Genomic DNA, 23896 nt, shown 5'->3' with positions numbered 1-23896 from the left:
ATGAAGGTGACTGCCTGGGGTTCTTTTTACAAAAGATGTTTCATCATTGGTAAAGCAGAGGATTGCCTACACAGATATTCCCCATGTTATTTCAGTGGTATGTTTTATGATTGATGGAATGACTTTGTGTTCTCTGTCAGAAATCAGTGTATTGAACACCTGCCAGGAAGTAAATGTTGTGGAACATGCTGCCCCAGAAACTTTCCCTCAAGATATTTTCACTGATGAACTTAAACCAGTTGAGGGACTTGTTCATCTGGACACCCTTGATGGGAAATCAAACAGTCTAGATGATTCAACTGAAGAAGTTCAGTCTATGGATATGAGGTAAGTACATTGCTTTTGAGTTTGAGCCTCATCTCTTCCCCAGATACCTCCACCATCCCTTAGTTGATTTCATCATTTCCACCCCCAAATCTTTGTACACACCTAAAATCGGTGCAGTTGCTATTCAGGAAAACTAACCATGGTTTAAGTAATATCTGTATTTTGGGTTGAGTTCCCTAGAAGCAGAACCCAGAACAGGGATTCTGGGGCATGGATTTTAGTGGAGGGAAGCTCTCAGGAGAAGGGAGTGGGAGGGAAGCTGGATTGGGCAGGGGAAGTCACTCAGCAAGGGTGCAGTCTCAGCTGGTCTCATGGAGCTCTGCAGGATGGTCTTCCACCAGAAAGGGCTCTGACTGTGATAAAGACAGGGCCTTCACAGCACTGTGTTCATCAGCTGTTGACTGTGGAGAATCTGGGGTGGGGATGCTTCCATCAGCCAAGGCAATAATCCAGAGGAAGCGTGTCAGCTGTGAGTCCATAGCAGCTGGAGGATGGGTACAACCACAGCTAAAGGGGATCTGGGTAGGGCACCAAAAGGGCCCACCCACTGTGTCCAGTGTCTCATGTTTAAATAGACTTGTCATTGGAGACTTAATAAAGGAACTAATTTGCTTTCAGATCCTAACAACTTAAGGAATTCTTAACTGGTGTGTTTTGGATAATGTCACCTGGCAAATTATTCCCCGACAAAAGTAATGCTCAGTCAGCCTGGGCTTGGGGCAGAGACTGGAGTGGGGGTCTTCTCTGTGTTCAGAAGGGAATGCCAGGATTTTGCACAAGCTCTGCCAGAGCTCCAGCCTGCTGCAGCTTACCCTTCTCTCCTTCCTGTGAATTCTCAGCCTCGGCCTAGGGTGAGGGGTTGGGGAGCAGGGCCTTTCCTAGGCACACTGATTGTAAATACTGCAGCTGGCCTTAAGCCACATAATGTGAAAACATGGAGTCCAGCCTCCCTGTCTGCAGTAGAGCAAGTCCTGAGCAGTCTGATTAACAGGACCTCCTCAGTCCTTGCTACCACGCACCACTGTCCTGGCAGACTTCCCCTGATTGGCGCCACTCTGTCCCCTCCAGTAGGTGGGAACTGCTGAGACATCATAAAGGATAACGCAGTACCTACCCACCCACCCACCCCATGCTACGCTGAGGCAGTTGTGCTTATTTTTTCTGCCTCTGGGTGAGGGAACTGGACGAGACCTGGCACTGGCCAAGGTTCAAGGAAATGAAGGAGCTTTGTTTGTGTGCTGCATTCTTACTGTGGCTGCCTCTGCATTTGGAGAAGGGTGACTCCTGGGGGCAGTGCCCAAGCTTATGGCACCATTCTGTCCTCCCCATGCTCTGACCAGCTGATAAAATCCCAGGAATGGAGGTGGTCACGGTGGAAATGGGGCAGGCGTTCCCAGTAATGAAACAGTTTGCCCAGGCTCCAGCCACCGGAAGTGGTGTTAGGTCAGCTGCTTCACTTTAACTATATTCAGTGTGAGGGAGACAGATCATCTGAGCTTCTGCAGTTCATCTAGTTTTTCTAGATTCTTCTCCGGGCTCTAACGGAGGAGAAAAAAAAAAAAAAAAAAGACAAACCTGACAGCAGCCCTACTCTGGCTGTTCAGAGAGACCCCTGGTGAGGGGACTTCGCATCCCAGCCCACTGCTCATCTGAGCTAGGCCTATGGTTGACACACCACGGAACTTCTCTAAACTGTCATGGCATCTTCGCGTGTGTCATTTATCGTATACTAATGTATTACAGTGAGCATATAATGAGGCCCAAGGTCTAGTGGATGTCCAGTCTTCCACCATCTTGGGCCTAATCGGCTCTAACCAGTTTTTGTCGTATCCTCAAGGGTTATGTCATTCTTTTAAAGGTTGTGCGCTGCCCCTGCTCTCCTGTCTCAAATCCACTTCCCTGTTCTCATTCATGGGGTCCTCATTTCTGTCAGTGTCTCAGACTTGAACTAACCTGTATCTTTTATAATGTATTACATACAACTCTGGCTCTAAATCCATCTTCTCTAGGAAAGAAGAGTAGTATAACAAAATATGACAAGTAGAATTAATAGTTGTGTCTGTCTGTCTCTCTATCTCTCCATCTCTCTCTCCTTCCCTCTCTCCCTCTGCCCTCCAGTCCTGTTTCAAAAGAAGAGCTTATCTCTATCCCAGAATTTTCACCAGTGAGTGAAATGATTCCTGGGGTATCTCTGGACCAAAATGGAACTGGTAATGCCCGAGCACTTCAAGATCTCTTAGATTTCACTGGCCCCCCCATTTTCCCCAAGAGATCCAGTGAAAATCTCAGCTTGGATGACTGTAACAAAAACCTGATCGAAGGATTTAACAGTCCTGGCCAAGAAAATACTCTGAACACCTTCTGTTGACAAATACAACATCTCTTTAATGAAAGGTACAGTCTTTTGATGACAGTCTAAATCTGTAACTCTTCAACCTGGGTTTGTGAAGATAAGATAAACATCATTCAGCCTCCTGGATGGTCAATTTTATTTAAAAAGCACAAATATAAATGTGAATTCATGGTATATACTGCAGCACACACAAGAATTGAGATGGATTTCAAATGAATCCTTTAGACAAGAACCTTCAGCACCACACCCCTTGTGCTCACCCCTGCTGTTTGGGGCAGTGTGTGTAGAAGCACTGGCTAAAAGTTTGACCAGCCATCTGTCTCAAATAGCAACTTTTTAGAGACAAGAGAATTCTACCCCCACTAGTTTTATTCAGTGATATCCTACATTCTATCTAGAATCGCTCATATACATTGGTGAGTGTTGGGCCAAGTGATTTGCTGTTCTGTTGACTTCTTCTGGATTCTTTCAAAGCAAACATCTGTTCTTGGATCATCTTCCCCCCTGAGGCAAGGGGGGAAGAACCGAAGTTTGTGCCCTGAAGCTTTTGTTCCCTTCCTTTGGCCCTTTTATCTTCCCAAAGTGTTTCTAGAAGCTGCTTCTTTGAGTAAGTTACATTTATGGGTTATAAACACTCTGAATTTGTGTGTAGTTATAATCACCTCCTGTTGGCTGTACTTCAGATTTTGGGGCTTAGTTTTGAATGATGAAAACAGAATCTATCATCAGATCTTTTCATAACTAATTGCTCCTCCCATTTTAGACTGTTGAAAAATTTTCTGTTCTCAACATTCTGTCAGTCACCTTGTTTTATGATATTCCACTCCTATAACAGTACTTTGATAACTGATGTGATTTAGTCCAACCTTTCTATTTCTCAAACGAGGAAACAAGTTGGGGAGGCCACGTGGCTGAGGTCACCATGTCTCAAATGCTTATTTATACATGACCTCAGCTACTGGCTGTAGACGGTACATTTTAGAGTTTGGTTCTTCTCTTGGCTCTTGGGGAAGCAGTTGTGGTCCTTTTCACATATGAGAGGGGATGCATGACAGGTAGTTTTAAAAGTAAACCATATCCCTGGTTGGAAGAGTAGCTTTTTGGACACTTAAAAAAATTCACCTGAGTGTTCTATTTCCCTGACAGTTACATGGATTATTATTTAGTGAGAGGTTTCTTTTGTTGTTAGTGTACATTGCACCCTTTGGTTCAACTACCTCAGTATCAAATAAGGACCAGAAAATCCACAAAACCTAGAAGAGTGTTCATGGCTCCTCAAATCTATTTCCTACCTCTCTAACTAAAAAAAAGTCCAAAATCCCTGTCCCAAAAAAATCTTGGCTAAATAATTTATTTACATTCCTTGTATATTTTCATTTGTCAGATAGTCTAAGTAGCAAATTGTTCTCAGCCAGAGGTGGCACCACCCCACACTGGAAATGTGTTGGAGCGGGTTATTGTCACAATGGCTGGAGGCAGCACTGGCATTTGGAAAGCAAAACTTGTGACATTAATCATCCTGCAGGTTTTAGAATAGTCCCACATGAAGAAAATTTGATCCCCTCACCCAAAGAATAGTCCTACACAAAATGCTGCAGCACTTCCATTGAGAGGTACTGTAAGCCAAGGAAATGTAGTTACTAAGAAGGTAGAAAGTACCACACTGCATGATCATTTTAGTGACAGAGAATAGATGCTACAAATTGCAAAATATTGTCTCTACTTTGGTTTCACCTGGTTTTGGTTTTGAATTGACACAGGTGGTGTTTGGAGAACCCGTGAAGCTGCTGGTAGTCAAATCTGAGCTGCCAGCCCTTTGAAGAAACTTCAGTCATCTTTAACTGCTGGATTCTAAACTACTAAATTGAAATGTAACTGCATTCCTAGTTAGTATGTCAAACGCTGGCCACTCTCAGTAGAAGCTTGAGACAGTGGCCTTTTCGGGCTTTAGCAGAGTTCTATGTTACAGTTCTATTTATGAGCTTTAGCTGCTGATAAAGCGCTTCCTGTACTCCTCTATTATCATAGTGATCTTCTGAATAACCCGTGTGATTTTGACTTGAAAAGTCACCTTATAGCCATTCTTATCCCCAAACTTGGAGCATATAAACATTTAGATGTCTTTTCTGGTAAATATTCTAGACATTTACCCAGACTCTATTTAAACATATACTGAACTTGGGCTGCATATCTCCCTGGCTCTGTTTAGAAGAAGAACACATTCTGGAGGGTTTCCCTCATCTCTGAGGTTTCTTTGCTGGAAGTTTCTATCAAGAAGCCACATTTAATATTATTAAGCTTAGTTGCCTGCAAAATGTGTTGCTTCTCATTGCTCCTTGGGCGGCCAGCAGAGTGAGTCTGGCTGAGTTAAGGAAGCCATTGAACAGCATGGAAGACTGTCTGCTCTCTTAGGCATATCCCTCCAGACTTGGGCACTTGAATCTTGCAAGGGCCTTTTCATGTTGCACCTTTAATCCTCCAAGCTATAGTCACTCCAAACCTTCAGGTGGCTTCTGGATTGAATAATTTGTGCATCTCCTGCACAGGTGGTTGCTTTTCATGTTGCTGTTTTCTTCTTGGCTCTTGGGCCTTTTGTTTGTTTGTTCAACTCTAATAAAAGCAGGCACAAATGAAAAGCACTGTGCTCTGAGACAAGGGGCCCTGCACTGGCTCCAAAATGGCACTATAACAGACTTGAACATAAAAACATCTGGACGGAGGAAAATGACAGTAGAATGTATATATACTGCACACGTTTTTTGCCATATAATAGTATGTTTTCTATTGGAGAATGAAATGGCAACCCACTCTAGTATTCTTGCCTGGAGAATCCCAGGGACAGAGGAGCCTGGTGGGCTGCTGTCTATGGGGTCGCACAGAGTCGGACATGACTGAAGTGACTTAGCAGCAGCAGCAGCAGCAGTATGTTTTCTTCATTTCTTGTGGTGAAATGTGACTTTCAGATTAAAGTAACCTTTTCTTCTTTGAAAAATTTTTTTATCTTGTACAATAAAGAGTTTGGAAAGATCCATAATCCTGACTGAAGTTTGCAACCAGAATGTACAAAGAAGTCTCAGTAGTAATCTTGTTCATGTGCTCTTAAAACCAGCTACAGTGTGAGACTTTTAGTTATGGAAACTATGTATGTTTGTGTATGGTGTATATACTAAATAAAATACATGCCTCCAATAATACAGTGCCATGGATCTTGATGACTATCTGGGGAAAATCCCTTTTATGACAAGCACACAGAAAATGGTAGCATGGTCTGACTTTCAAAAAAAAATGTCTCAGCATCTTTTTTACAGCCCTGTTTTGCTAAATGTCTGTTTTCTTGCAGTCTGTTGTACCTCACAGCACCATTGTGATCATGGTGATGCCTCATTTGCGTGACGTGTACATTGTGTTTACTGTGAAATACATTTTCATTAAAGAGTCTGATGGTGTGTAGTGCTTTGTTTGTTTCTGTAGGCTCAATGAAGAAAAATGTGCTGAAACGGAACCAGATACCAGGTTTCTAAAAAACTTATTGGAAAAAAAATTTTAAATCCCGTGTGGGTGTCCTTTCCCTGTCTAACTCATGAAAATTCCTCTATTACCAGTTCCAACTGAAGCCAACTGTGGAAATAAGCTTCAGTGAGGAACTTGTAAGTATAGTAAAGTTGCTCTACTTTCATACCAGTGATGTGAGGGATTTCTAGCTGGCTGAGATGAAGTTAACCTTAGTGTAATCTCCAAAAACATTCCACAGGGCAATCTGGCATTTAAACAAAATTATAATGGAAATGATGACCCCTGTTTTCCAGTAAGCTGAAACCCACACCAACTTTTTTGCATCTAAATCATGACTGTTTACAGCCTGGAAGGCAGTTCCAACCAAGACCAGGAGTCGAAGGGCCAGGACTGAAATAGGGATGTCGGATCTTTGTGATAACTTCTGGGCTGCCATCTCTGAAGCTGAGGGCTCAGTCAGTGAAACTCTCCTTAGTTCTGATGACAAAGCCTCTAGTGAGGGTACAGGAGTGGACATCCTAATTTTTTCCATGTGCTGGCCTTGGACTGTGGCATTATAAAGTAGTTTCTGTCATCATGAGCTCTGACCAGAGGGTTGTAGTGGTGGCTAGTCATTCCTAAGAGCAATTCCTGTTTTGTGACATTCTAAATCTTTCTTAGTAACTACAGGTTTTCTCTTAGTCAAGTGCTTTCATAATTTTTTTTTTTTAATTTGGAAAGCAAATGTAAAGAAATAACTTGTTTCTAGAGTTATACCCATTACATTGGGGCACAACACTGAGTGACATCCATCCCCACTCTTTAGTGTTACTCAGGAAGCACAGTTATGTAAGAAAATGGAGCAAGAACTCTTAAGAACATTAGAAAAGAGAAGCCTTTACAGGTAGTCTTTTTGCGGGGAGCCCAAATGAAATAACTAGGAAACTCGGGATAGTTGCACAGGGGAGCTGACCACTAAGAGAAGAAAAATTGATCGTTTTCTTATACATTAAAAACAGACAGGAAAACAATCCTTAAAAAGCTTATAAAATTTCTAGAAAGAACAAACTTTGTCTAAAACTTGGCCAGAGAACATTAGAATAGATGTAAATAGAAAGACATGCCATGTTCCTGAAAGGGAAAGCCTACATACCTGACAAAGACAAGTAGGTGACTCACCCTCACATTCATGTAAATTAAATGAAGTTCTACTCCATGAGATTTCCGTTTTGCAACTTAAAATATAGTTGCACAGGGAACACCTGGCAGCCCAGTGATTAGACTCAGTGCCTTCTCTGTCAAGAGCTTTGAGTTCAATCCCTGGTCAGGAAACTAAGATCCCATAAGCCATGTGGGATCTTAGAAAAAGAAAATATAATTTGTACATTTCATATAAGAAAATGAACACAAAGCTAAGAAATTTATAAAATAAGTCTTTAAAACAGAGACTCCCCCCAACAATAAACAGTAAAATATATAGTAAAACTTCCATAACTAAAATAGTATAGTCTAATAGAGAAATACCAGTAACCTCAGATATGCAGATGACACCACCCTTATGGCAGAAAGTGAAGACGAACTAAAAAGCCTCTTGATGAAAGTGAAAGAGGAGAGTGAAAAAGTTGGCTTAAAGCTCAACATTCAGAAAACAAAGATCATGGCATCTGGTCCCATCACTTCATGGGAAATAGATGGGGAAACAGTAGAAACTGTCAGACTTTATTTTTCTGGGCTCCAAAATCACTGCAGATGGTGACTGCAGCCATGAAGCTAAAAGACACTTACTCCTTGGAAGAAAAGTTATGACCAACCTAGACAGCATATTGGAAGCCAGAGACATTACTTTGCCAACAAAGGTCCATCTAGTCAAGGCTATGGTTTTTCTAGTAGTCATGTATGGATGTGAGAGTTGGACTGTGAAGAAAGCTGAGCACTGAAGAATTGGTGCTTTTGAACTGTGGTGTTGAAGAAGACTCTCGAGAGTCCCTTGGACTGCAAGGAGATCCAACCAGTCCATTCTAAAGGAGATCAGCCCTGGGTGTTCTTTGGAAGGAATGATGCTGAAGCTGAAACCCCAATACTTTGGCCACCTGATGCAAAGAGTTGACTCATTGGAAAAGACCTGATGCTGGGAGGGATTGGGGGCAGGAGGAGAAGGGGATGACAGAGGATGAGATGGCTGGATGGCATCACCGACTCGACGGACGTGAGTCTGAGTGAACTCCGGGAGTTGGTGATGGACAGGGAGGCCTGGCGTGCTGCAATCCATGGGGTCGCAAAGAGTCGGACATGACTGAGTGACTGAACTGAACTGAATAGAGAAATAGAATTTGAAATAGAAATCAGCAACACACCCAAGAGACATGAGAATTTAATGCATCATGGACCAGGGTGGGTGGATCATTTGTTTCTGGAGAGAGAGAACATGTGACTTGGTGTCTTCTGAAGGTCAACCAAGTTTAGGATCTCTGACTTGGTGTCTCCTGAAGGTCAACCAAGTTTAGGGCCCCCCGGGGCAATCATGTGGGCCCCCTCGGGCAATCACGTGGGCCCCCAGGGGCCAGCAACACACCCAAGAGACATGAGAATTTAATGCATCATGGACCAGGGTGGGTGGATCATTTGTTTCTGGAGAGAGAGAACATGTGACTTGGTGTCTCGTGAAGGTCAACCAACTTAGGATCCCCAAGTTTAGGGATGGGGATAAGGACCCAGAAGTGAGGAAATGATCAGGTCAGGAGCAGGGTCCAAGGTGTGGGTGTCAGTTACGGTTCAAGGTTTAAGTCAGGGGAAAATGGAGACACAAGGCTTGGTACCAACCTCCAAAGACCCAAACTGATGCTTCCCCCAATTTGGGATATGCTGTGGTCTCAGGAGGTGGGAAGCAGTGGCCTCCATTTGCCGTGGCTTAAGCTTCTCCTGCAGGAATGGACCAGAACAGTCAGCATATCCCTGCTGTATGAGAGGTGGTCCCAAGACTTGTCAAGGATGTGAGGTAGGTAGGAGAGGGTTACTTTCCCAAGGACACAGCTGGAACTTTGCAGAGCTGGGATTGACCCTGGGTCCACTGCTTTGGTGCCCCCAGGGGAGTTGGCGGCTCTCCGACCCGGAGAGCAGCAGAAATGCTTTGCTAGAACAGGTGCTTATAGTGGAGAAGGGGCAGAAGCCCCATGGAGAGTCATAGTTCTGATTCTTTTTATTAAACAAACTATTGTGATATCATTCACATACCATAAAAATTCCTTTTAAAGGAAATAACTGTCTTTGATTTCTTCACAGTCACACAACCATCACCACTATCTAATTCTAGAACCTTTTCATCTGAGTGTGCTATTCAAGGGTTACTTATCCATCTGTCTACTCACAGTAGCAGAGTTTATCACCAGTTCAAGTTCCTATTGTACCTGGAAGCAAGACCATGGGATTTGAAAATAATATTCCCTGAACGAGTTGTTCCCCCTTTCCCCATAATTTCCAACAGGCCAAATTATGGTTCTGTTTATGTAAGTCAATTCATGTTGGCTGTTTTGTTTCACGTTCTCTGTGCGTAAATATTGCATCAGGTGCCCAGCATGGGCCCTTTAGGCCGATGAGGGACATGGAATGGTGAGCCTGCCTTTAGCTCTGTGGTAAATAAGCAAGAAGCTTCTGTGCAACAGGTAGGAAATGCCAAGTTTGATTCTTCCCATTGGCCCTGAGAGATGGTTGATGTTAGGGGAAAGATTTGAAGTGGCCAGCCTTCTGGACTTCCAAGAAAGTATGAAGGCAGGCTTCCCCCATCTCACGAGATGCAAAATGTAAGGAATACAGCCCCAAGGAATTAAACTTTTGCTTAAGGGAACTTCCTTTTTCGAATCAGCCCACAGCTCTCTGTTGGCTGTACTTGTCTTTGAATCACATTTTCTTAGTAGTGCATGCAGGCTCATCTTTGAGAGCCAGAACGTTGTCACCATAGAGATGATAGCTAGGAAGGCACTAGGTTCTGCACTGTAGATGTTGGAAGAGCTTTTGGGGTTGAATGCAGCCCCCGTGGCTGGTCTTCCTGGTTGTTTTTAGAGCAAATGGGATCCTACTGGCATCACTGAGAGGAAAGAAGCAATTCCATTTGCGTAGTAGACCTGGCCTTCTGAAGACTTCTCAGGGGCCACCCCTGTACAGTGACAGCTCCAATGGCTGGTATGAGTTGTTCAGTGTTCACTGCTAGTGAGAAATGATGCAGAACTTGGAAATAGGCTGAAAGATAACTGTGCCCTTACAGAGTCCTGCAAGAGTATGGTTTCAACAAGGCAGCCCAAGGGGCTGCTGAGTCTTGGGGCATGTGAATTTGCATGACTGCCTGTGTGCTGTGTACTAGGACCTCATCTCTGGAGTTACTCACTTGTAGCCAGGAAGTTGTAATGACTTTTGTCCCATAGAAAAGCTAATTCCAAAGCTTATGCCTGTTTGTCCCTTTAGGGCACTAAGTAGTTTTGTATCTAACTTTACAGTTTTATCCAGCATTCTTTGTCCACTAAATATATTTGCGTTACTGTGTGTACACTTAAATCCAAGGGCATGTCACAATCAGTTTCGTATCTTTCCTGGTCAAGTTTCATTATCCTGCTCCTTAATGAGTTAAACACTGTCAGGAAGGAAGAAAACTTACCATACCCTTTTTGGTTCTTCTGGCTCATCTAAGAAATCAACGTTGAGACAGACTAACAGGAGATAATCAACTTTAATTTCATACATATGGGAACTCCACATACATGAGAGGATCAGAGACCCCATGTTTATAAGAGGTTTGGAGACAGATAAAATGAGGTCTCTGCTGTCTGAGCTGAGGAATGGAATAGAGGCCAGGGGCTTCCAAGGACAAGGGTGTCACCCAAAGGATGATAAGAAGAAGAGCAGACGTTTGGTAATTGGATGTTTGTCCTGCCATGTAGATTGGGCCACGTAGACAAAATTTATTTCTGCTAGTGAGTCTTCTCTGGTTTAAAAAAAAAATTCAATTCTTCTAGATAATCAAAGGAGGGCAGTAGTTTCTCTTGAATATGCAGAGTCTCAAAATAATCCTCATGAGAATGTGGCACGTTTGGGGGTGGCTCATTCTGAACCCTAACAACACAGGTGTAACACATGCTCACTGAACATTTATATCACAATTACATTTGTTTTGGGAACTTACACTTTGACAATGAGGACACTAAGCGCTCAGCAGCCTGTGGGAAAGTTGAAGCAGAGGCTCTAATGGCTTTGAAGGTTACATTGGATGCTAGTGTCATGGATGTTGTGGTGCACCATCTGGATACCTCCCCTTTAGGACAAGGTGTTTGTCCTTCCGGATGTCTCCTTCCAGATGCTGGAGGTAAGTTGCTGAGGCTTGTTGATGGAGTTCTTTTCCAAGAATTACCCTTGACGGAAGGAGGCTGCCTCACCAACGTTAAATCCTCTCACTTGGGCAGCCTGAGAGGCTGGATCCTGACTGCATTATTTGGGCCTGTGAAGACCCTTGCCTCAAGGTAGGACAACTCAGAAGGGCTGTCCCAACTTCGGAGCTCCCTGGGGCGAGCATCTGAGGCCTTTGTTGAAACTGTATTGCCCAAATTCTGGCTTCTGCTTCCTTCACTCCCCCTTCCCACTCACCCACCCCCAGCACTCCCTGAGCCCTTCCTCTGTGCTAACTGGTCTCAGAGCCTGTTCCTGGAAGAACCCCACCAGAGCCAGCTAGGCATGGTGCTATTTAAGAAGCAGCTATGGGGTACCTAACAAATACAGAGTTAAACAAAGCAAATTGATCATGCAAATGAAAGTTCTGAGAGCTTAATGACTGGTGTCTGGGTTGTATCAGGATGCAGGACCTGCTTGTGATAGGAAAAGATAGGTGAACTCAGTTTATCAAGAGTTTGGGAAAAAAAGGCTTCCTTGGTGGTCCATGGGTTAAGACTCAGCCCTTCCACTGGAGAGGAGATGGGTTCAATCCCTGGTCAGGGAAGCTAAGATCCTGCATGCCATGTAGTGTGGCCAAGAAAATTTTTTTTCAAGTATTTAGGGGAAGAGCTTCAGGGAGAACTGTAAAGATATAAATAAGGTGAGTAATGAATTTTTAAACAATTATTTTGCAGTGAAATTAAGTTTTAAACCTAACTTCACCATTACTTTTTGCCTTGCATCAATGTAGGTAGTTCATATCAATCAAAAAATTTATTTTCACGATAACCGCTGACTTTTGACACATTGTTTGAAAACCACACATATTGTATTGCTTTCAGAACCAGGGCCAAGCTGCTTCACATATTGCATTACAAAGGAAATAATTTATGGAACCAGAGGGCTGGTAGTGGCTACCAAATCTTGTTTAGGAATTTGTCCTCCATCTCAGTAGGAAAACAGCCATAAAGTCAGTGACTAGAATGAGCAAAAAGAAATCTGCAGTATAAGCCTGTCTAAAATCATTTTCTTCCAAATGTTATAAATCATTTCTGTCTGTGCTCTACTGTTGATGATGCCCTTTAAAAAGTAAAGGTAAAGGACAGTGTCCACCAAAAAAGTGCCTATATCATGGAATGGAAGAAAAAGAGGAGGGATCAGAGTCAGCTAAGCATTCTACATTCAATTTCACTGACAGTGTTAAGGAACATAACCGAAGTCAGATGGTTAAGCAAAGAGAACACTTACCTGGTTCTGTCAGTCCTGGGTTATAAGGACCAGAGTAGACTAAAACTGAGAAAAATCTGGGCCAACAGCATTGTCAAGGGATGAGAGAGTGATTTGTCCTACTTCTTCCTAATTACCTTATTCTCACATTAGCATTTAAAAAAGAAAGCTATCCAGAAGGATGGCTGGAGGTACACATCAGGGCAGCTGACAGGTTTGCCCCGAAGCAGTGTTCCTCCAAAAAATGACAATGACAGTTGGCACTTGGTCTATGTCAAGAGCCTGGATTCTCTCTCTCTCTTTTTAATTTGACTTTTTTTTTTTTCTGGTTTAAGAATCAGTTTAAAAACTAGTGTGAATTTTATCAAGCCTCTGTGTTCATCTGCTGGTTTACAGAAAATACAAGCAACAGAGAAGTAGTTCTTGAGCTTAAGCATGGTTTAGAATCCCATGGAAGGCTTGTTGAAACTGTGCTGGGTCCCACCCCTAGAATTTCTGATTCAGGTTTAAAGCGGAAGCCTTAAGATCCAATGCATGATCCCACTCATGGTCCTTTTCTTTGGATTTGACACCAGCAATGTCTCGTGTGTGTGTGCTAAGTTGTTTTAGTTGTGTCCGACTCTTTGTGACCCCATGAACTGTAACCCATTAGGTCTCAGATGGAACCAAAGCTGACCTGTGGTGGACTTGAAATATAAGTGAAAAATAAGCATTTGTTGCTATAGGCCACTGAGATCTGGGGATTGTTATCATAGCATAATTTATTCTCACTAATATAGAACTCATATTAAGCATACTTGGCATTCTACAGTAGATTTGGCTTGCCTGAAAACCAAAGAAAAACAATATAAATGGAAAGGCAAATAACATTTCACTTCTCTTAGGCTGGTTCTGTATATGTGTTCTAGTCATATACACACCAAGAGCTGAGACCTTATGCAAACTACTTCTCTGTCCACACAAGCAGCATTAAGGGCAAGGACCATCTACTTGTGCTTATTATTAATCAGTAATAAGTCTGAACAAAAATCACTTTGTTCAAAGATGAATCAAAAGAAATATATATTAATTTTGTATACTTCATTATACATATACACACATATGTATTTGTGAAGCACACAAAACCTAATCGTGGAAAAGAAAGAGCATACTTATGAAAATGACTCACTACCGTGTGCCAGACATTCTGCTAAATGCTGGTAATAGTAAGCAACAGATTTGGTCTCTGCCAAATTAGGTTTACAGTGAGGTAGGGAACAGAGAAGGAAATGGCAACCCATTCCAGTATTCTTGCCTAGGGAATCCCGTGGACAGAGGAGCCTGGTGGGCTGCTGTCCATAGGGTCGCACAGAGTTGGACACGGCTGGAGCGACTTAGCATGCATGCATGCACTGGAGAAGGAAATGGCAAACCACTCCAGTATTCTTGCCTGGAGAATCCCAGGGACAGAGGAGCCTGGTGGGCTGCCGTCTATGGGGTTTCACAGAGTCGGACAAGACTGAAGTGACTTAGCAGCAGCAGTAGGGAACACAGATATTTATAAAGTAATAAGTGTCATGTAAACATTCTAACATCAAACCACCTCCTTGAAACACTCCAGTTATCTGCATTTTCCATTCCTACACCTATGTTTCCAAGCATTGATCAAAAGAGGAGAGCAACTAGAGAGGTAAGTATGAACCACATAATGCAAGGCCTTATACACTCTGCTGGGAAATTCTCTCTGCAAAACAGGAGGCAAAACTCATGTATGAAGAAAGGAAAATGATAATTGATATGGGGCTTAAAGAGAGTGGTAAGGATTAGGAACAGCTATTATGGAAATGAGAGAGGTCACATAAAAGGATTCCTGAGAGGCACCAAGGCTCTCCACTGCAGGGGGTCTCCATATTAATATTATAGTTGTGTGGCAGTTGTATAGCAGTGCTTGGAAACCTAGGTGTAGGAATGGAAAATGCAGATAATTGGAGTGTTTCAAGTTAGTGATTTAATATTAGAGTGTATCAAAGGGTGATTCAAGTGTTCTGCTTACAAGAGTGGTTGAAGTCAAAGGCCATGGGCCTGTCAGGGGATATGAGGGCTCTGTGGATTTTGAAGAACAAGTATATTGGGACTAAGGGAGACACGGGACTGCAAGAATGAGGATTGAGTCCAAATAAATGGGGTTTGTAAACTTAAGGTTTTAGCTACAACACAGTATGAAGCTATGGATATCTAGATTTTATAGAATGGGTACCTGGGAATGGATGGATTAAGTAGAATAGAGGTCAAGTCATCTGGACTGAGGAAGTTAAGGAAGCATGCCTTAGTCATGGGTGTTGGATTCATCAGGTTGATGGCAGTAATTCAGGTGGAGACAGAAAATTATGCAGGAAGTAGATGATGGTGGCAAGGCAAGATAAAATGTCCACCTGATAGAGTGGACCCTGAAAGAGAAATCTTGCAAGGGGTAAAAAGAACATCAAAGTGTCAAATGAGAAAGCTTCAAGAGTGAGGACATACTACCTTTAGGGTGCTGGATGGAGTGTGGGAGGAGGGAAATCAAGAGAGCTGGCAAAAATGAGTCAATATTTTTAATTGCACGGTGGAGAGATAATGGTATCATTAACCTGTTTGGAAGGTCTAGAAGGGAGGTTTTGTTTTTTGGGTAGAAGCTTAAGTTAAAGCCATGGGGAATGGTTGGAGATTGAGTAGGCAGGAAAGAGGCCACAGCCATTGCAGGTTCGGGTGGGTTGAAATCCACGGGACCAAGCTCCTGCCTGTGACTGAGGGGTGAGCTCCTACCCCTGACCTTTAACCTCCAGGATCCTCGGGCCTCGCCCCTTGTGCCCATTGTGTTCCTTCCCGGAGGGAGAGCGGCAGATGGCGCATGCGCCCTGGACAGAGATGCAGAGGTGGGAACGGCCGGCAGAGGGCGCAGGAGCTCAGGCCGGAGCCACTCAGGCGGGGCGCCCGTCACTGGGAAAGCGTTGAGAGCAGAGGTCAGTGGGAGAGCGCGCTCAGCGCGAGGTAATGGACAGTGGGCGTGGCCAGGGCGGGGGCGGGGCGAGGCGGTTCCGGAAGGAAGTGGTTCCGGGTCCCGCGGCCCGGCTGAGGTAGCCGTTTTGCCGCTTCTGTGGGAGGCGGCGGCCGTGTGAGGGGCGAGGCCGGAGGGGCCGGCAGCGGCGGCGGCGGTCGCGGCGGCGGCGGCGGCAGCGGTCGCGGCGGCGGCGGTAGCGGGAACTTCTCGGTCCGGTGAGCGGCCCTGGGGGGCGGGCGAGTCGAAGAGGCTCCGGCCCGAGGGGAGGGCGTGTCCGTCGCCTGAGAGAACGGTTCTTGGGGTAGCGGGTGAGGCGGTTGAGGCGGTTGGGAGGACGCGGCGGCCCAGCTTGAGATCCTGGAGGACTGCTCCCTTATCTCTGGACACTAGACCGGTGCCTTATTTTAGACGCGGCGATCCGGGCACCTGCTGCCGGGGCCCTGACCCTCGCCCGTCGTCGGGCAGGCTCTGGCCCCCGGCGGTTACGAGCGTCTGTCTTGGGGACGGGCGAGGGGAGGGGGCGGGGGGAGGGGGCGGTGCCCAGGGACGGAGCCCTTTTCCCAGGGGCGGCTGCCGACGAGCCCCCGCTTTGTCCTTCTCAGGAGGCTCTCCTGCTGGGAAGCGGCGTCTTGCTCTGATAATGTCCAGAGTGAGTAGTGAAGGCTGCTCTTTATCCTGCATTGGAAAGTAAAACTTGTCTTTTTAGAAACGTATATTGAAAATTGAATCTTCTGTGGTTCTCTGAGGTGTATTTAGGAAACCGGGGCGGCTACTGTCAGGTTTGCCCTGTCCGTAGGTCGGGAGGGAAAGAAATCTGAGAGAAACTTATCCTCTCACACATTTTCCTGCCGAGGTGCTTTTCGAGCTGCCTCTTAGGTGATTGCTTTTCTTTTCTGAAACAAACTAAAAACCACAGGTAGAAATCAAGAAGGTCTCTCAGACTTCTGGCCAGGCAACCTTCTTAACGTTTTCCTGAATTTGAGCTGGTACGACTAAAAGACTGGAATTTGGAAATAAAAGATTTTGATGTAGATTCATGATGAGTGCTTTATTTTTCGATGGTGTTTTAATGGTAACGGTGTAGAATGCTTTATTTTTTCACGTGGTATCTTTAAAATGGCTACTAAAGTGTTCTTTTGAAAGCCCTGCGCTTTCACACCCTCCCCAGAAGCCTTTAAAACATCTGATTAGAAATATTTATATAGCGAAATATTTAATAATATGCTTATATATACAATTTCTAAAATATACAGAACCACGGTGAGGAAGATAACTGTTCTTTCACCGTTCAAATAACCGTTGTGAATGTTTACGCTGGGGATACACCTTCCATCTTTTTTTTTTTTGCAGAGATGAATATATGAATTATGAAATAGATTCTTTTTGATAACCAGTTTGTTTGTTTCCTGACTACATAGCATGCCGTTATTTGGCTACAGTTAATTACTTAGTTGGTTATTCCCAGTTTGTCACTACTTAAACACTTCATTGGAGAAATTTAAAATCTGCACATCCATGATTACTGTTTTAGTGTACATTCCTAAGTGATAGAATCGTTGTTGTTTTTAATGTGAATTTCCCTCTGGAAAGGATGTGCTATTTTGCACTCCCACCAACAATCTGTGAGTGTCCTTTTCCCCACCCTAACAAAAGGCAACAGTTAAAGGATTTCTATAGGACCCCTTCAGGGCCCTTATGTTCTTCTGCAATCAAGTACAGGTATCCTCCTCTAGATGTCCTCTTCTTCCCACCCCCCTGCCCCGCCCACATCCCCCATGCCGCTTATTTGTTGATGACATTATTCGCGCCCGCCCCCCACCCCATGCTGCTTATTGGTTGATGGCAATTCTGTTTCTCATCTTCTAGTCTTCCTTCACTAGTTTCCTAAAGAAGGGTTATCTTGGTGAGGCAAAGGCATTATAAAGTGAACAGATTTGAAGTCAGGACTTCCTCGAATTCCAGTATATCTGATTATCTTGAACATGGACAGTTTGCTCAACTCTGAATTGGAGGTTATAGTGCCTTTACCTTGCATTTCTTGCAGGGTGATTTTAAGGGTCAAATGAAAGTACATTTTAAAAATATGCTTTGTCTCATTGCTAATTTTTACCATATTGTAAAAATGTCAGAGCACATGAGCATATTGATTTTCTAATGTTAATTTCTGAATTCAGAAAGCTGTTTTGTGATACCCTTTGCCCCCACTCCTTCACCTTTTAAATTTGAAGTTTTACACTGATGCCCTAGATTATGTTGATAATGATATCAGAGTTATGAAATTAAATGAATGAATGAATCTGCTAATGTTGAAGGAGAAAATAATTAAAAGCACTATATATAAAGCTGAGGGGGACAGATAAAAAACTAAATAAAATACAGTCCTTGAGATCATGATGAATAAAACATAGTCTTTGTGCCCTACAGGCTACAGAATATCCAGGCAGCTAGAGGACATAAAAGCTGCTTTCCAAATTTAGACGGCAATTTTAGATGTGATGCAGGATGTCAACTATTCTCAAGTGTGCTAAAGTCCAATTCTGCTGACCAGGCAGTCACTTCAGAGTCATCTTTCTGAAGGTAGGAGTTGCAAGGCGGGGAAGTGTTAATGTTGGAGTCCCTGGATTCTGATTTTTCATCTTTCTCTTGGGGCAGGTTGGTTAACTTTTCTGAGGCTTGGTTTCTTCATCTGTGAAATGGAGGTAATTCTGGCTTTCTCAAAGGCTTATGAAGATTAAATGAGATAGTGTTCGCAAAACAACTTAGTGAACTAGGAAGTACTGGTACTTTGGTGATCCTTATCCAGTGAAGACAGCTTCTGCAGTAAAGAAACTGGGTCTCTTCTGACTTAGTATGATTTGCCCCTAGCAGTTGCTAGCAGTGAGTAGTGTTTACCAAATTAACATAAAATGTGACTGCTGATAAAAATTCAGTCTGGACATTTGAAGAAGGTAATATATAAATGTGGAATATTGAGAGATTGACTACATTATTTGGAGTTGATAGTAAGGAATCAAAGGAAACATTCAACTAATTGGACCTAGACAGATTTCTACTATGACTGTCATTCTACATTATATCCCCAGTGCCATGCACATAATTTTTCCTTATCAATAAAGACCTGCTCAAATTGCTCCCATTTCAAAACCTCCTGCCTAGACCCCTATCCCTCAACTACAACTCCTCCCCTGCCAGACAGACTGTTAGAAAATGTTGTTAATAATTGGCTTTCTCAGTCTCCTTACCTTCCTCAAGCCATGTATTCACACTTTTCATTCCTTTTATTGGGTCTCTATATAGCTTTTGCTATGAAAGTCTCCTTTATTGAAACATCCTTCTATGCTCCTGGGTTCCCACCTTCCTTAGAGGATGTTCGTCTTGGCTGGTTCATCTCCTCAAAAGGTTAATGTTCCTGTAGGCTTGATCCTTATCCCGATATACCAGCTCTGGAATAATTTATAGAGCATTGAGGCAATCTGATGTTTGAAGGTTTGGTAGAATTCCCCTGTGAAACAATCTGGGCCTGCTGCTTTTTCATGTAATGTTTTCTTAATAACTTTCTCTGTTTCTTCTATGGAAACTGGTCTATTCAAGCTTTTTAATGTGGTCAATTTTAGTAATAATCAGTTTTTCTAGAAAATTATCCATTTCATCAGGGCTTTCAAATTTATTGGATATAGGGCTATAAAATAATCTCATGATTTAAAATGTTTCTTCTATTTCATTGGTTATTTCCCCTTTGCTCTTTTTTATTTTTCCTAGTCACTTTATTATTTTTCCTAGTCAAATTATATTATCTAGTGATTTATCCATTTTAATTTTTCACCAAACTACAGAATCCTGATTTATTACTTAGATCTTTTCCTAGTCAAGTTATATTATTTAGTGGTTTATCCATTTTAATTTTTCCCAAAACTACAGAATTCTGATTACTTAGATCTACTTTTCTCTTCCTCTACTTTTATCTTTATTTCCTTCCTTGTGCTTTCTTTTGGTTTACTTTGCTGCTTTTTAGTTCCTTTTTTTTAACCTTGGAAATAAATGCATTTACTTTTATTCTTTCATTTTTATTGATAAATAAGTTTAGTGCAATGAATTTTTCTTTGACGACTACTTTAAATGCATCCCATAGAATCTGATATGTAGAGCTTTTATTGTCATTATTTCTTTAAAGATCTATATTAGAGTATCCAGGAATTGTTTAATAAGAGGTTTTAAAATTTCTAGGTGAAATTTGTTTTTTGTTTTTATTAGTAAACTAGTTTTATTGCGTTATGATCAGGAAGTTTTGTTTGTAATGTTTCTATTATGTGCAGCTAACTGATGTGTTCTTTGTGACCTAATGTATGCTTATTTTTGGTGAATGTGGTGTGGAAACTTCAGAAGAATATTGTCAAATAGTATCAAATAGTATCAAAATGTAGAGCTTGATAAATATACTTAATATTTACCTTGTTGATTTTGCTGTTTAGATCTATCTCATTTTTGTCTTAATACCACTAAGCATGTTATATGAAAGTCTCCTATTATTAGTGTTTCTATGTATCCTTTCATCTGTTGTAGTTTTTGTTTCATGAAGGTGGTTGCAGTGTTACTTGTTGTAAATATGTGTATTTTTATTTGTTCTGTCTTCATCGAGGATTGTGACTTTTAACACTGAAGTGTCTTTCTTTGACATGATGAATGCTTTGGGACTTGAATTCTGCTTTGCCTGATTCCAAATTTCCCACCCCTGCTCTCTATTTCCATTTGCCTTGTATAATTTGGCCATCCTTTTATTTTTAACCTTTCACAGTTACTTTGTTTTAGATGTGTATTTTATACAAGTACTTGTTTTGTGAGCCAAATTGAACCTGTTTATTTTAGTAGGTGAGTTAAGCCGATCACATTTACTATTAGGACTGATATGTTTGGTCTATCATATTTTATAATCATGTGTATTTTATTATACTTGCTATTTCTTTATGCTGTGATGTGTAGTTTTTGCTCTTCTATTTTAAAAAGAGGAAGGTTTTTATTTTTGTCTAATGGTTAACCTTCGTACTTATGCCTTTGCTCCCCATTTGTGTGCTAAGTCGCTTCAGTCATATCTGACTCTCTGCAACCCCATGGATTGTAGCCCTCCACGCTCCTCTATCCATGGGATTCTCCAGGCATGAATACTGGAGTAGGTTACCATGCCCTCCTCCAGGGGATCTTCCCAACCCAGGATTGAACGCACGTCTCTTATGTTTCCTGCATTGGCAAGTGTGTTCTTTACCACTAGCACCACCTGAGAAACCCACTCCCCTATTTATTTAGCCTTTTTTTGTGTGTGAGAGAAATATAACTGTGTCCGTGAAATCAGAGTAGAATAATAATAGGCAACGCTGAGGTTCTGTATCCACTTCCAGCTCCTCGTTACTGGGAACTGGTGACAGCACCCAACTACTGTGGCTAGGAGAATAGACTGTGACCTGTTCTCTTGAGGTCTGACTTCCTCTGATCTGCTGATTGCCCTCTTGTTCTGTGGGTTCTGAGTTGACCTGGTTCTGTGCTGCCAGTGTGGCGTCTTTGTTACAAAGGCTTTCCTGGTCAGTTTTTTTGCATTTGTCAATGCTGAGTTCACATTTAGTATGGAATCTCTCTCAGTTGTTGTTTTTTGTAACAGCTTTACCGAGTTATAATTAATATACCACACAATTCACCCATTTAAAAGTCTACAGTTCAGTGTTTTTTTTAATATATTCACAGAGTTGTGTAACCATCATCATAGTCTAGTTTTAAAACATATTCATCACACCAAAAAGAAACCCTGTGTCCATTTCCCCCAGTGCCTCCCCTCCCCCTACCACACCCAGGCAACTGCCAGTCTACTTTCTGTCTCTATGGATTTGCCTATTCTGGACCTTTCATATAAATTAATCTTGTAATATGTGGTCTTTTTTGACTGGCTTCTTTCCCTTAGCGTAATGATTTTAAGATTCATCCCTGTCTGACTGTGTGTCAGTACTTTGTTCCTTTTTATGGCCAGATAATATTCCATTGTATGGGGATACCACATTTTGTTTATTCATTCCTCTCTCAATGAACATTTGAGTTGTTTCTGCATTTTGGCTATTGTGAATAATGCTGTTATGAGCATTTGTGTATAAATTTTTATGTGGATGCATGGTTTTATTTATTTTGGGTATATACCTAGGATTAGAATTGCTGGGTCACATGGTAACTACTATGTTTAATTTTTTAAGAAACTGCCAGACTGCTTGCCAAAGTGACTGAATAATTTCATTTATTTTCCCTGGGGCACCTGGTAATTTATTCTTCCCTTCTGAGATAATTTTTGGGCTTCCCTTGTGGCTTAGTTGGTAAAGAATCCAGCTACAATGCAGGAGACCTGGGTTCCATCCCTGGGTTGGGAAGATCCCCTGGAGAAGGGAACGGCTACCCACTCCAGTATTCTGGCCTGGAGAACTTCATGGACTGTATAGTCCATGGAGTTGCAAAGAGTCAGACACGACTGAGCGACTTTCACTTCTGAGATAATTTAGCCTTTTTCTCCCATTCTTTTCATTTAGTTCAGTTAATTTTTTTTCAGTCATATCACTCTTTTTTGATATGTTTCTGTTCTTAGTTTTTAAATTTCTGATTCAAGGTGAGTTTTTAAAATATACATTCCTAAATGCTTTGGGATATATTCTGTTTGGTATATAAAGTTAGAGTTTGCTTCTACTTCATGTTTTTTGGAGGACAAATTTTCCTCAGTTGAGAAATTGTCTTTTCCTGCTTTCTTGTAAACATATGGGGGTCATCAGATTAAAAGTTTTTCAGATCTAATGAGTATGAAATGGTACCCCATTGTTTTAATTTTATCTTCCTGAGTAGGTAGTATTGGGTATCTCTTTGTATGTTTGTTGGACAGTTATGTTTCCTCTTTGTTGAAAACTCTTAAGGATGGAGTTGCCATTTATTGAGGTGGGGCAAACCTTGAGAGGAGCAGATTTTGGAAGAAGGTGTGGAGTTTGCTCTTGGACATGTTTACAGCATCCAGCAGTCTGTTGGATGTGGAAGGCTGCAACAGAGAGGATAGGTGAGGGCTGGAGATGTCAACTTGGGGTTGTTAGTATATAGAGAGTATTTAAAGCCATGAGATTGAAGAAAAGTGTAGACTGGGAAGAGAGTGTAGACAATGAAAAGTCAAAGACTGAAGTCACTATATAGAGGAAGACTGGCTTCACTATTTAAGCATCAGGATGGTGAGATAAGGAAAAACCAGTAAAGGAGACAGAAAGCATTGTTAGAGGTATGAGAAAACCAGGAAAGTATATAGTATTCTGGAATCCAGGTGCAGAAAATGTTTCTGGGAGGAAGGTGTGATTAACCATCTGGTGCTGCAGGTAGATCCAGGAAAAAGAGGGAAAAGAACCACTGGATTTAGCATGGATTTTGTTAGTGATCTTGACTGGAGCAGTTTGGTGGAGTGGAAAGGTAGATTGGTGAGGGGACAAGTAGAATGGGAGGAGAAGAATGTGAGAATGATTGTGGTATACAGGCAGCCCTTTGAGGATTTTGTTTGTAAACGGAGAGAGAGGTTGTATAGTGATGGAAGGGACCCAATGGGGAAGGGAAGTGATGCTGTCGAAGAAGAGGAGAACTGCTGGAGCTGGGCCTTTCAGGCAGGTGAGGGGATGTGTCCAGTGCTGTCCTGGTAGGAACGGCTTTGTTTGGCACCAGCATCCCCTTCAGCATCCTCCTGGGAGTGGATACCCCTGTTGTCCGGTCATCTTTCTAAGTTCAAGGGCACACAGATTCATTCACTGCCCTTAAACAGTTCACTCTGAAGGAACAGTATAAATGAATTTCTCTTTTGTTATTGATATCTCCTTCTCCCCAGTCACAAACCCTGCTGGTGTTTCTTTTCCTTTTTTTCCTCTCCAGTTCTGTCCTTTGCTAGTCACAAGTGTTTTGTTGAGTCACTAAATTGTGTCTGACTCTTTGCGACCTCTGTCTATGAGGTTTCCCTGGCGAGAATACTGGAGTACATGGGGGAGGGATAGATTGGGAGTTTGGGACCAGCACATGCAAACTCT

The 23896-nt window shown here is 42.4% G+C and overlaps 2 protein-coding genes across 23 annotated transcripts in view; both read left to right on the top strand.

Annotated features, from left to right (window-relative positions):
* Window positions 1-6118, top strand: part of MAP7D2 (MAP7 domain containing 2) — a 97497-nt gene extending 91379 nt beyond the window's left edge. For 7 of the 9 annotated variants that reach the window (XM_012106379.5, XM_042241677.2, XM_027963068.3 and 4 more), the window contains 3 exons: window positions 141-327; window positions 2446-2721; window positions 4441-4551. In XM_012106379.5, coding sequence (XP_011961769.3) covers window positions 141-327; window positions 2446-2695 — 437 coding nt within the window. In that variant the 3' untranslated portion in view covers window positions 2696-2721; window positions 4441-4551. Of the gene's footprint in view, window positions 1-140; window positions 328-2445; window positions 2722-4440 lie in introns of all 9 variants that reach the window. The other 2 variants (XM_042241678.1, XM_012106384.4) reach the window with 1 other exon arrangement.
* Window positions 6119-15879: 9761 nt separating this feature from the next.
* The window catches only part of BCLAF3 (BCLAF1 and THRAP3 family member 3), a 56212-nt gene continuing 48195 nt past the window's right edge, over window positions 15880-23896 (top strand). For 9 of the 14 annotated variants that reach the window (XM_060407729.1, XM_042242538.2, XM_015104822.4 and 6 more), the window contains exons 1-2: window positions 15880-16045; window positions 18255-18407. The gene's annotated coding sequence lies outside the window, so the exon portion shown is untranslated. Of the gene's footprint in view, window positions 16225-16372; window positions 16480-18254; window positions 18408-23896 lie in introns of those variants that run through there. The other 5 variants (XM_060407730.1, XM_012106372.5, XM_060407731.1 and 2 more) reach the window with 3 other exon arrangements.

This window comes from Ovis aries, chromosome X (genome assembly GCF_016772045.2).
Source record: "Ovis aries strain OAR_USU_Benz2616 breed Rambouillet chromosome X, ARS-UI_Ramb_v3.0, whole genome shotgun sequence".
In the NCBI taxonomy this organism is placed as follows: Eukaryota; Metazoa; Chordata; class Mammalia; order Artiodactyla; family Bovidae; genus Ovis; species Ovis aries.
This window is presented reverse-complemented; position numbering and strand designations above follow the sequence as displayed.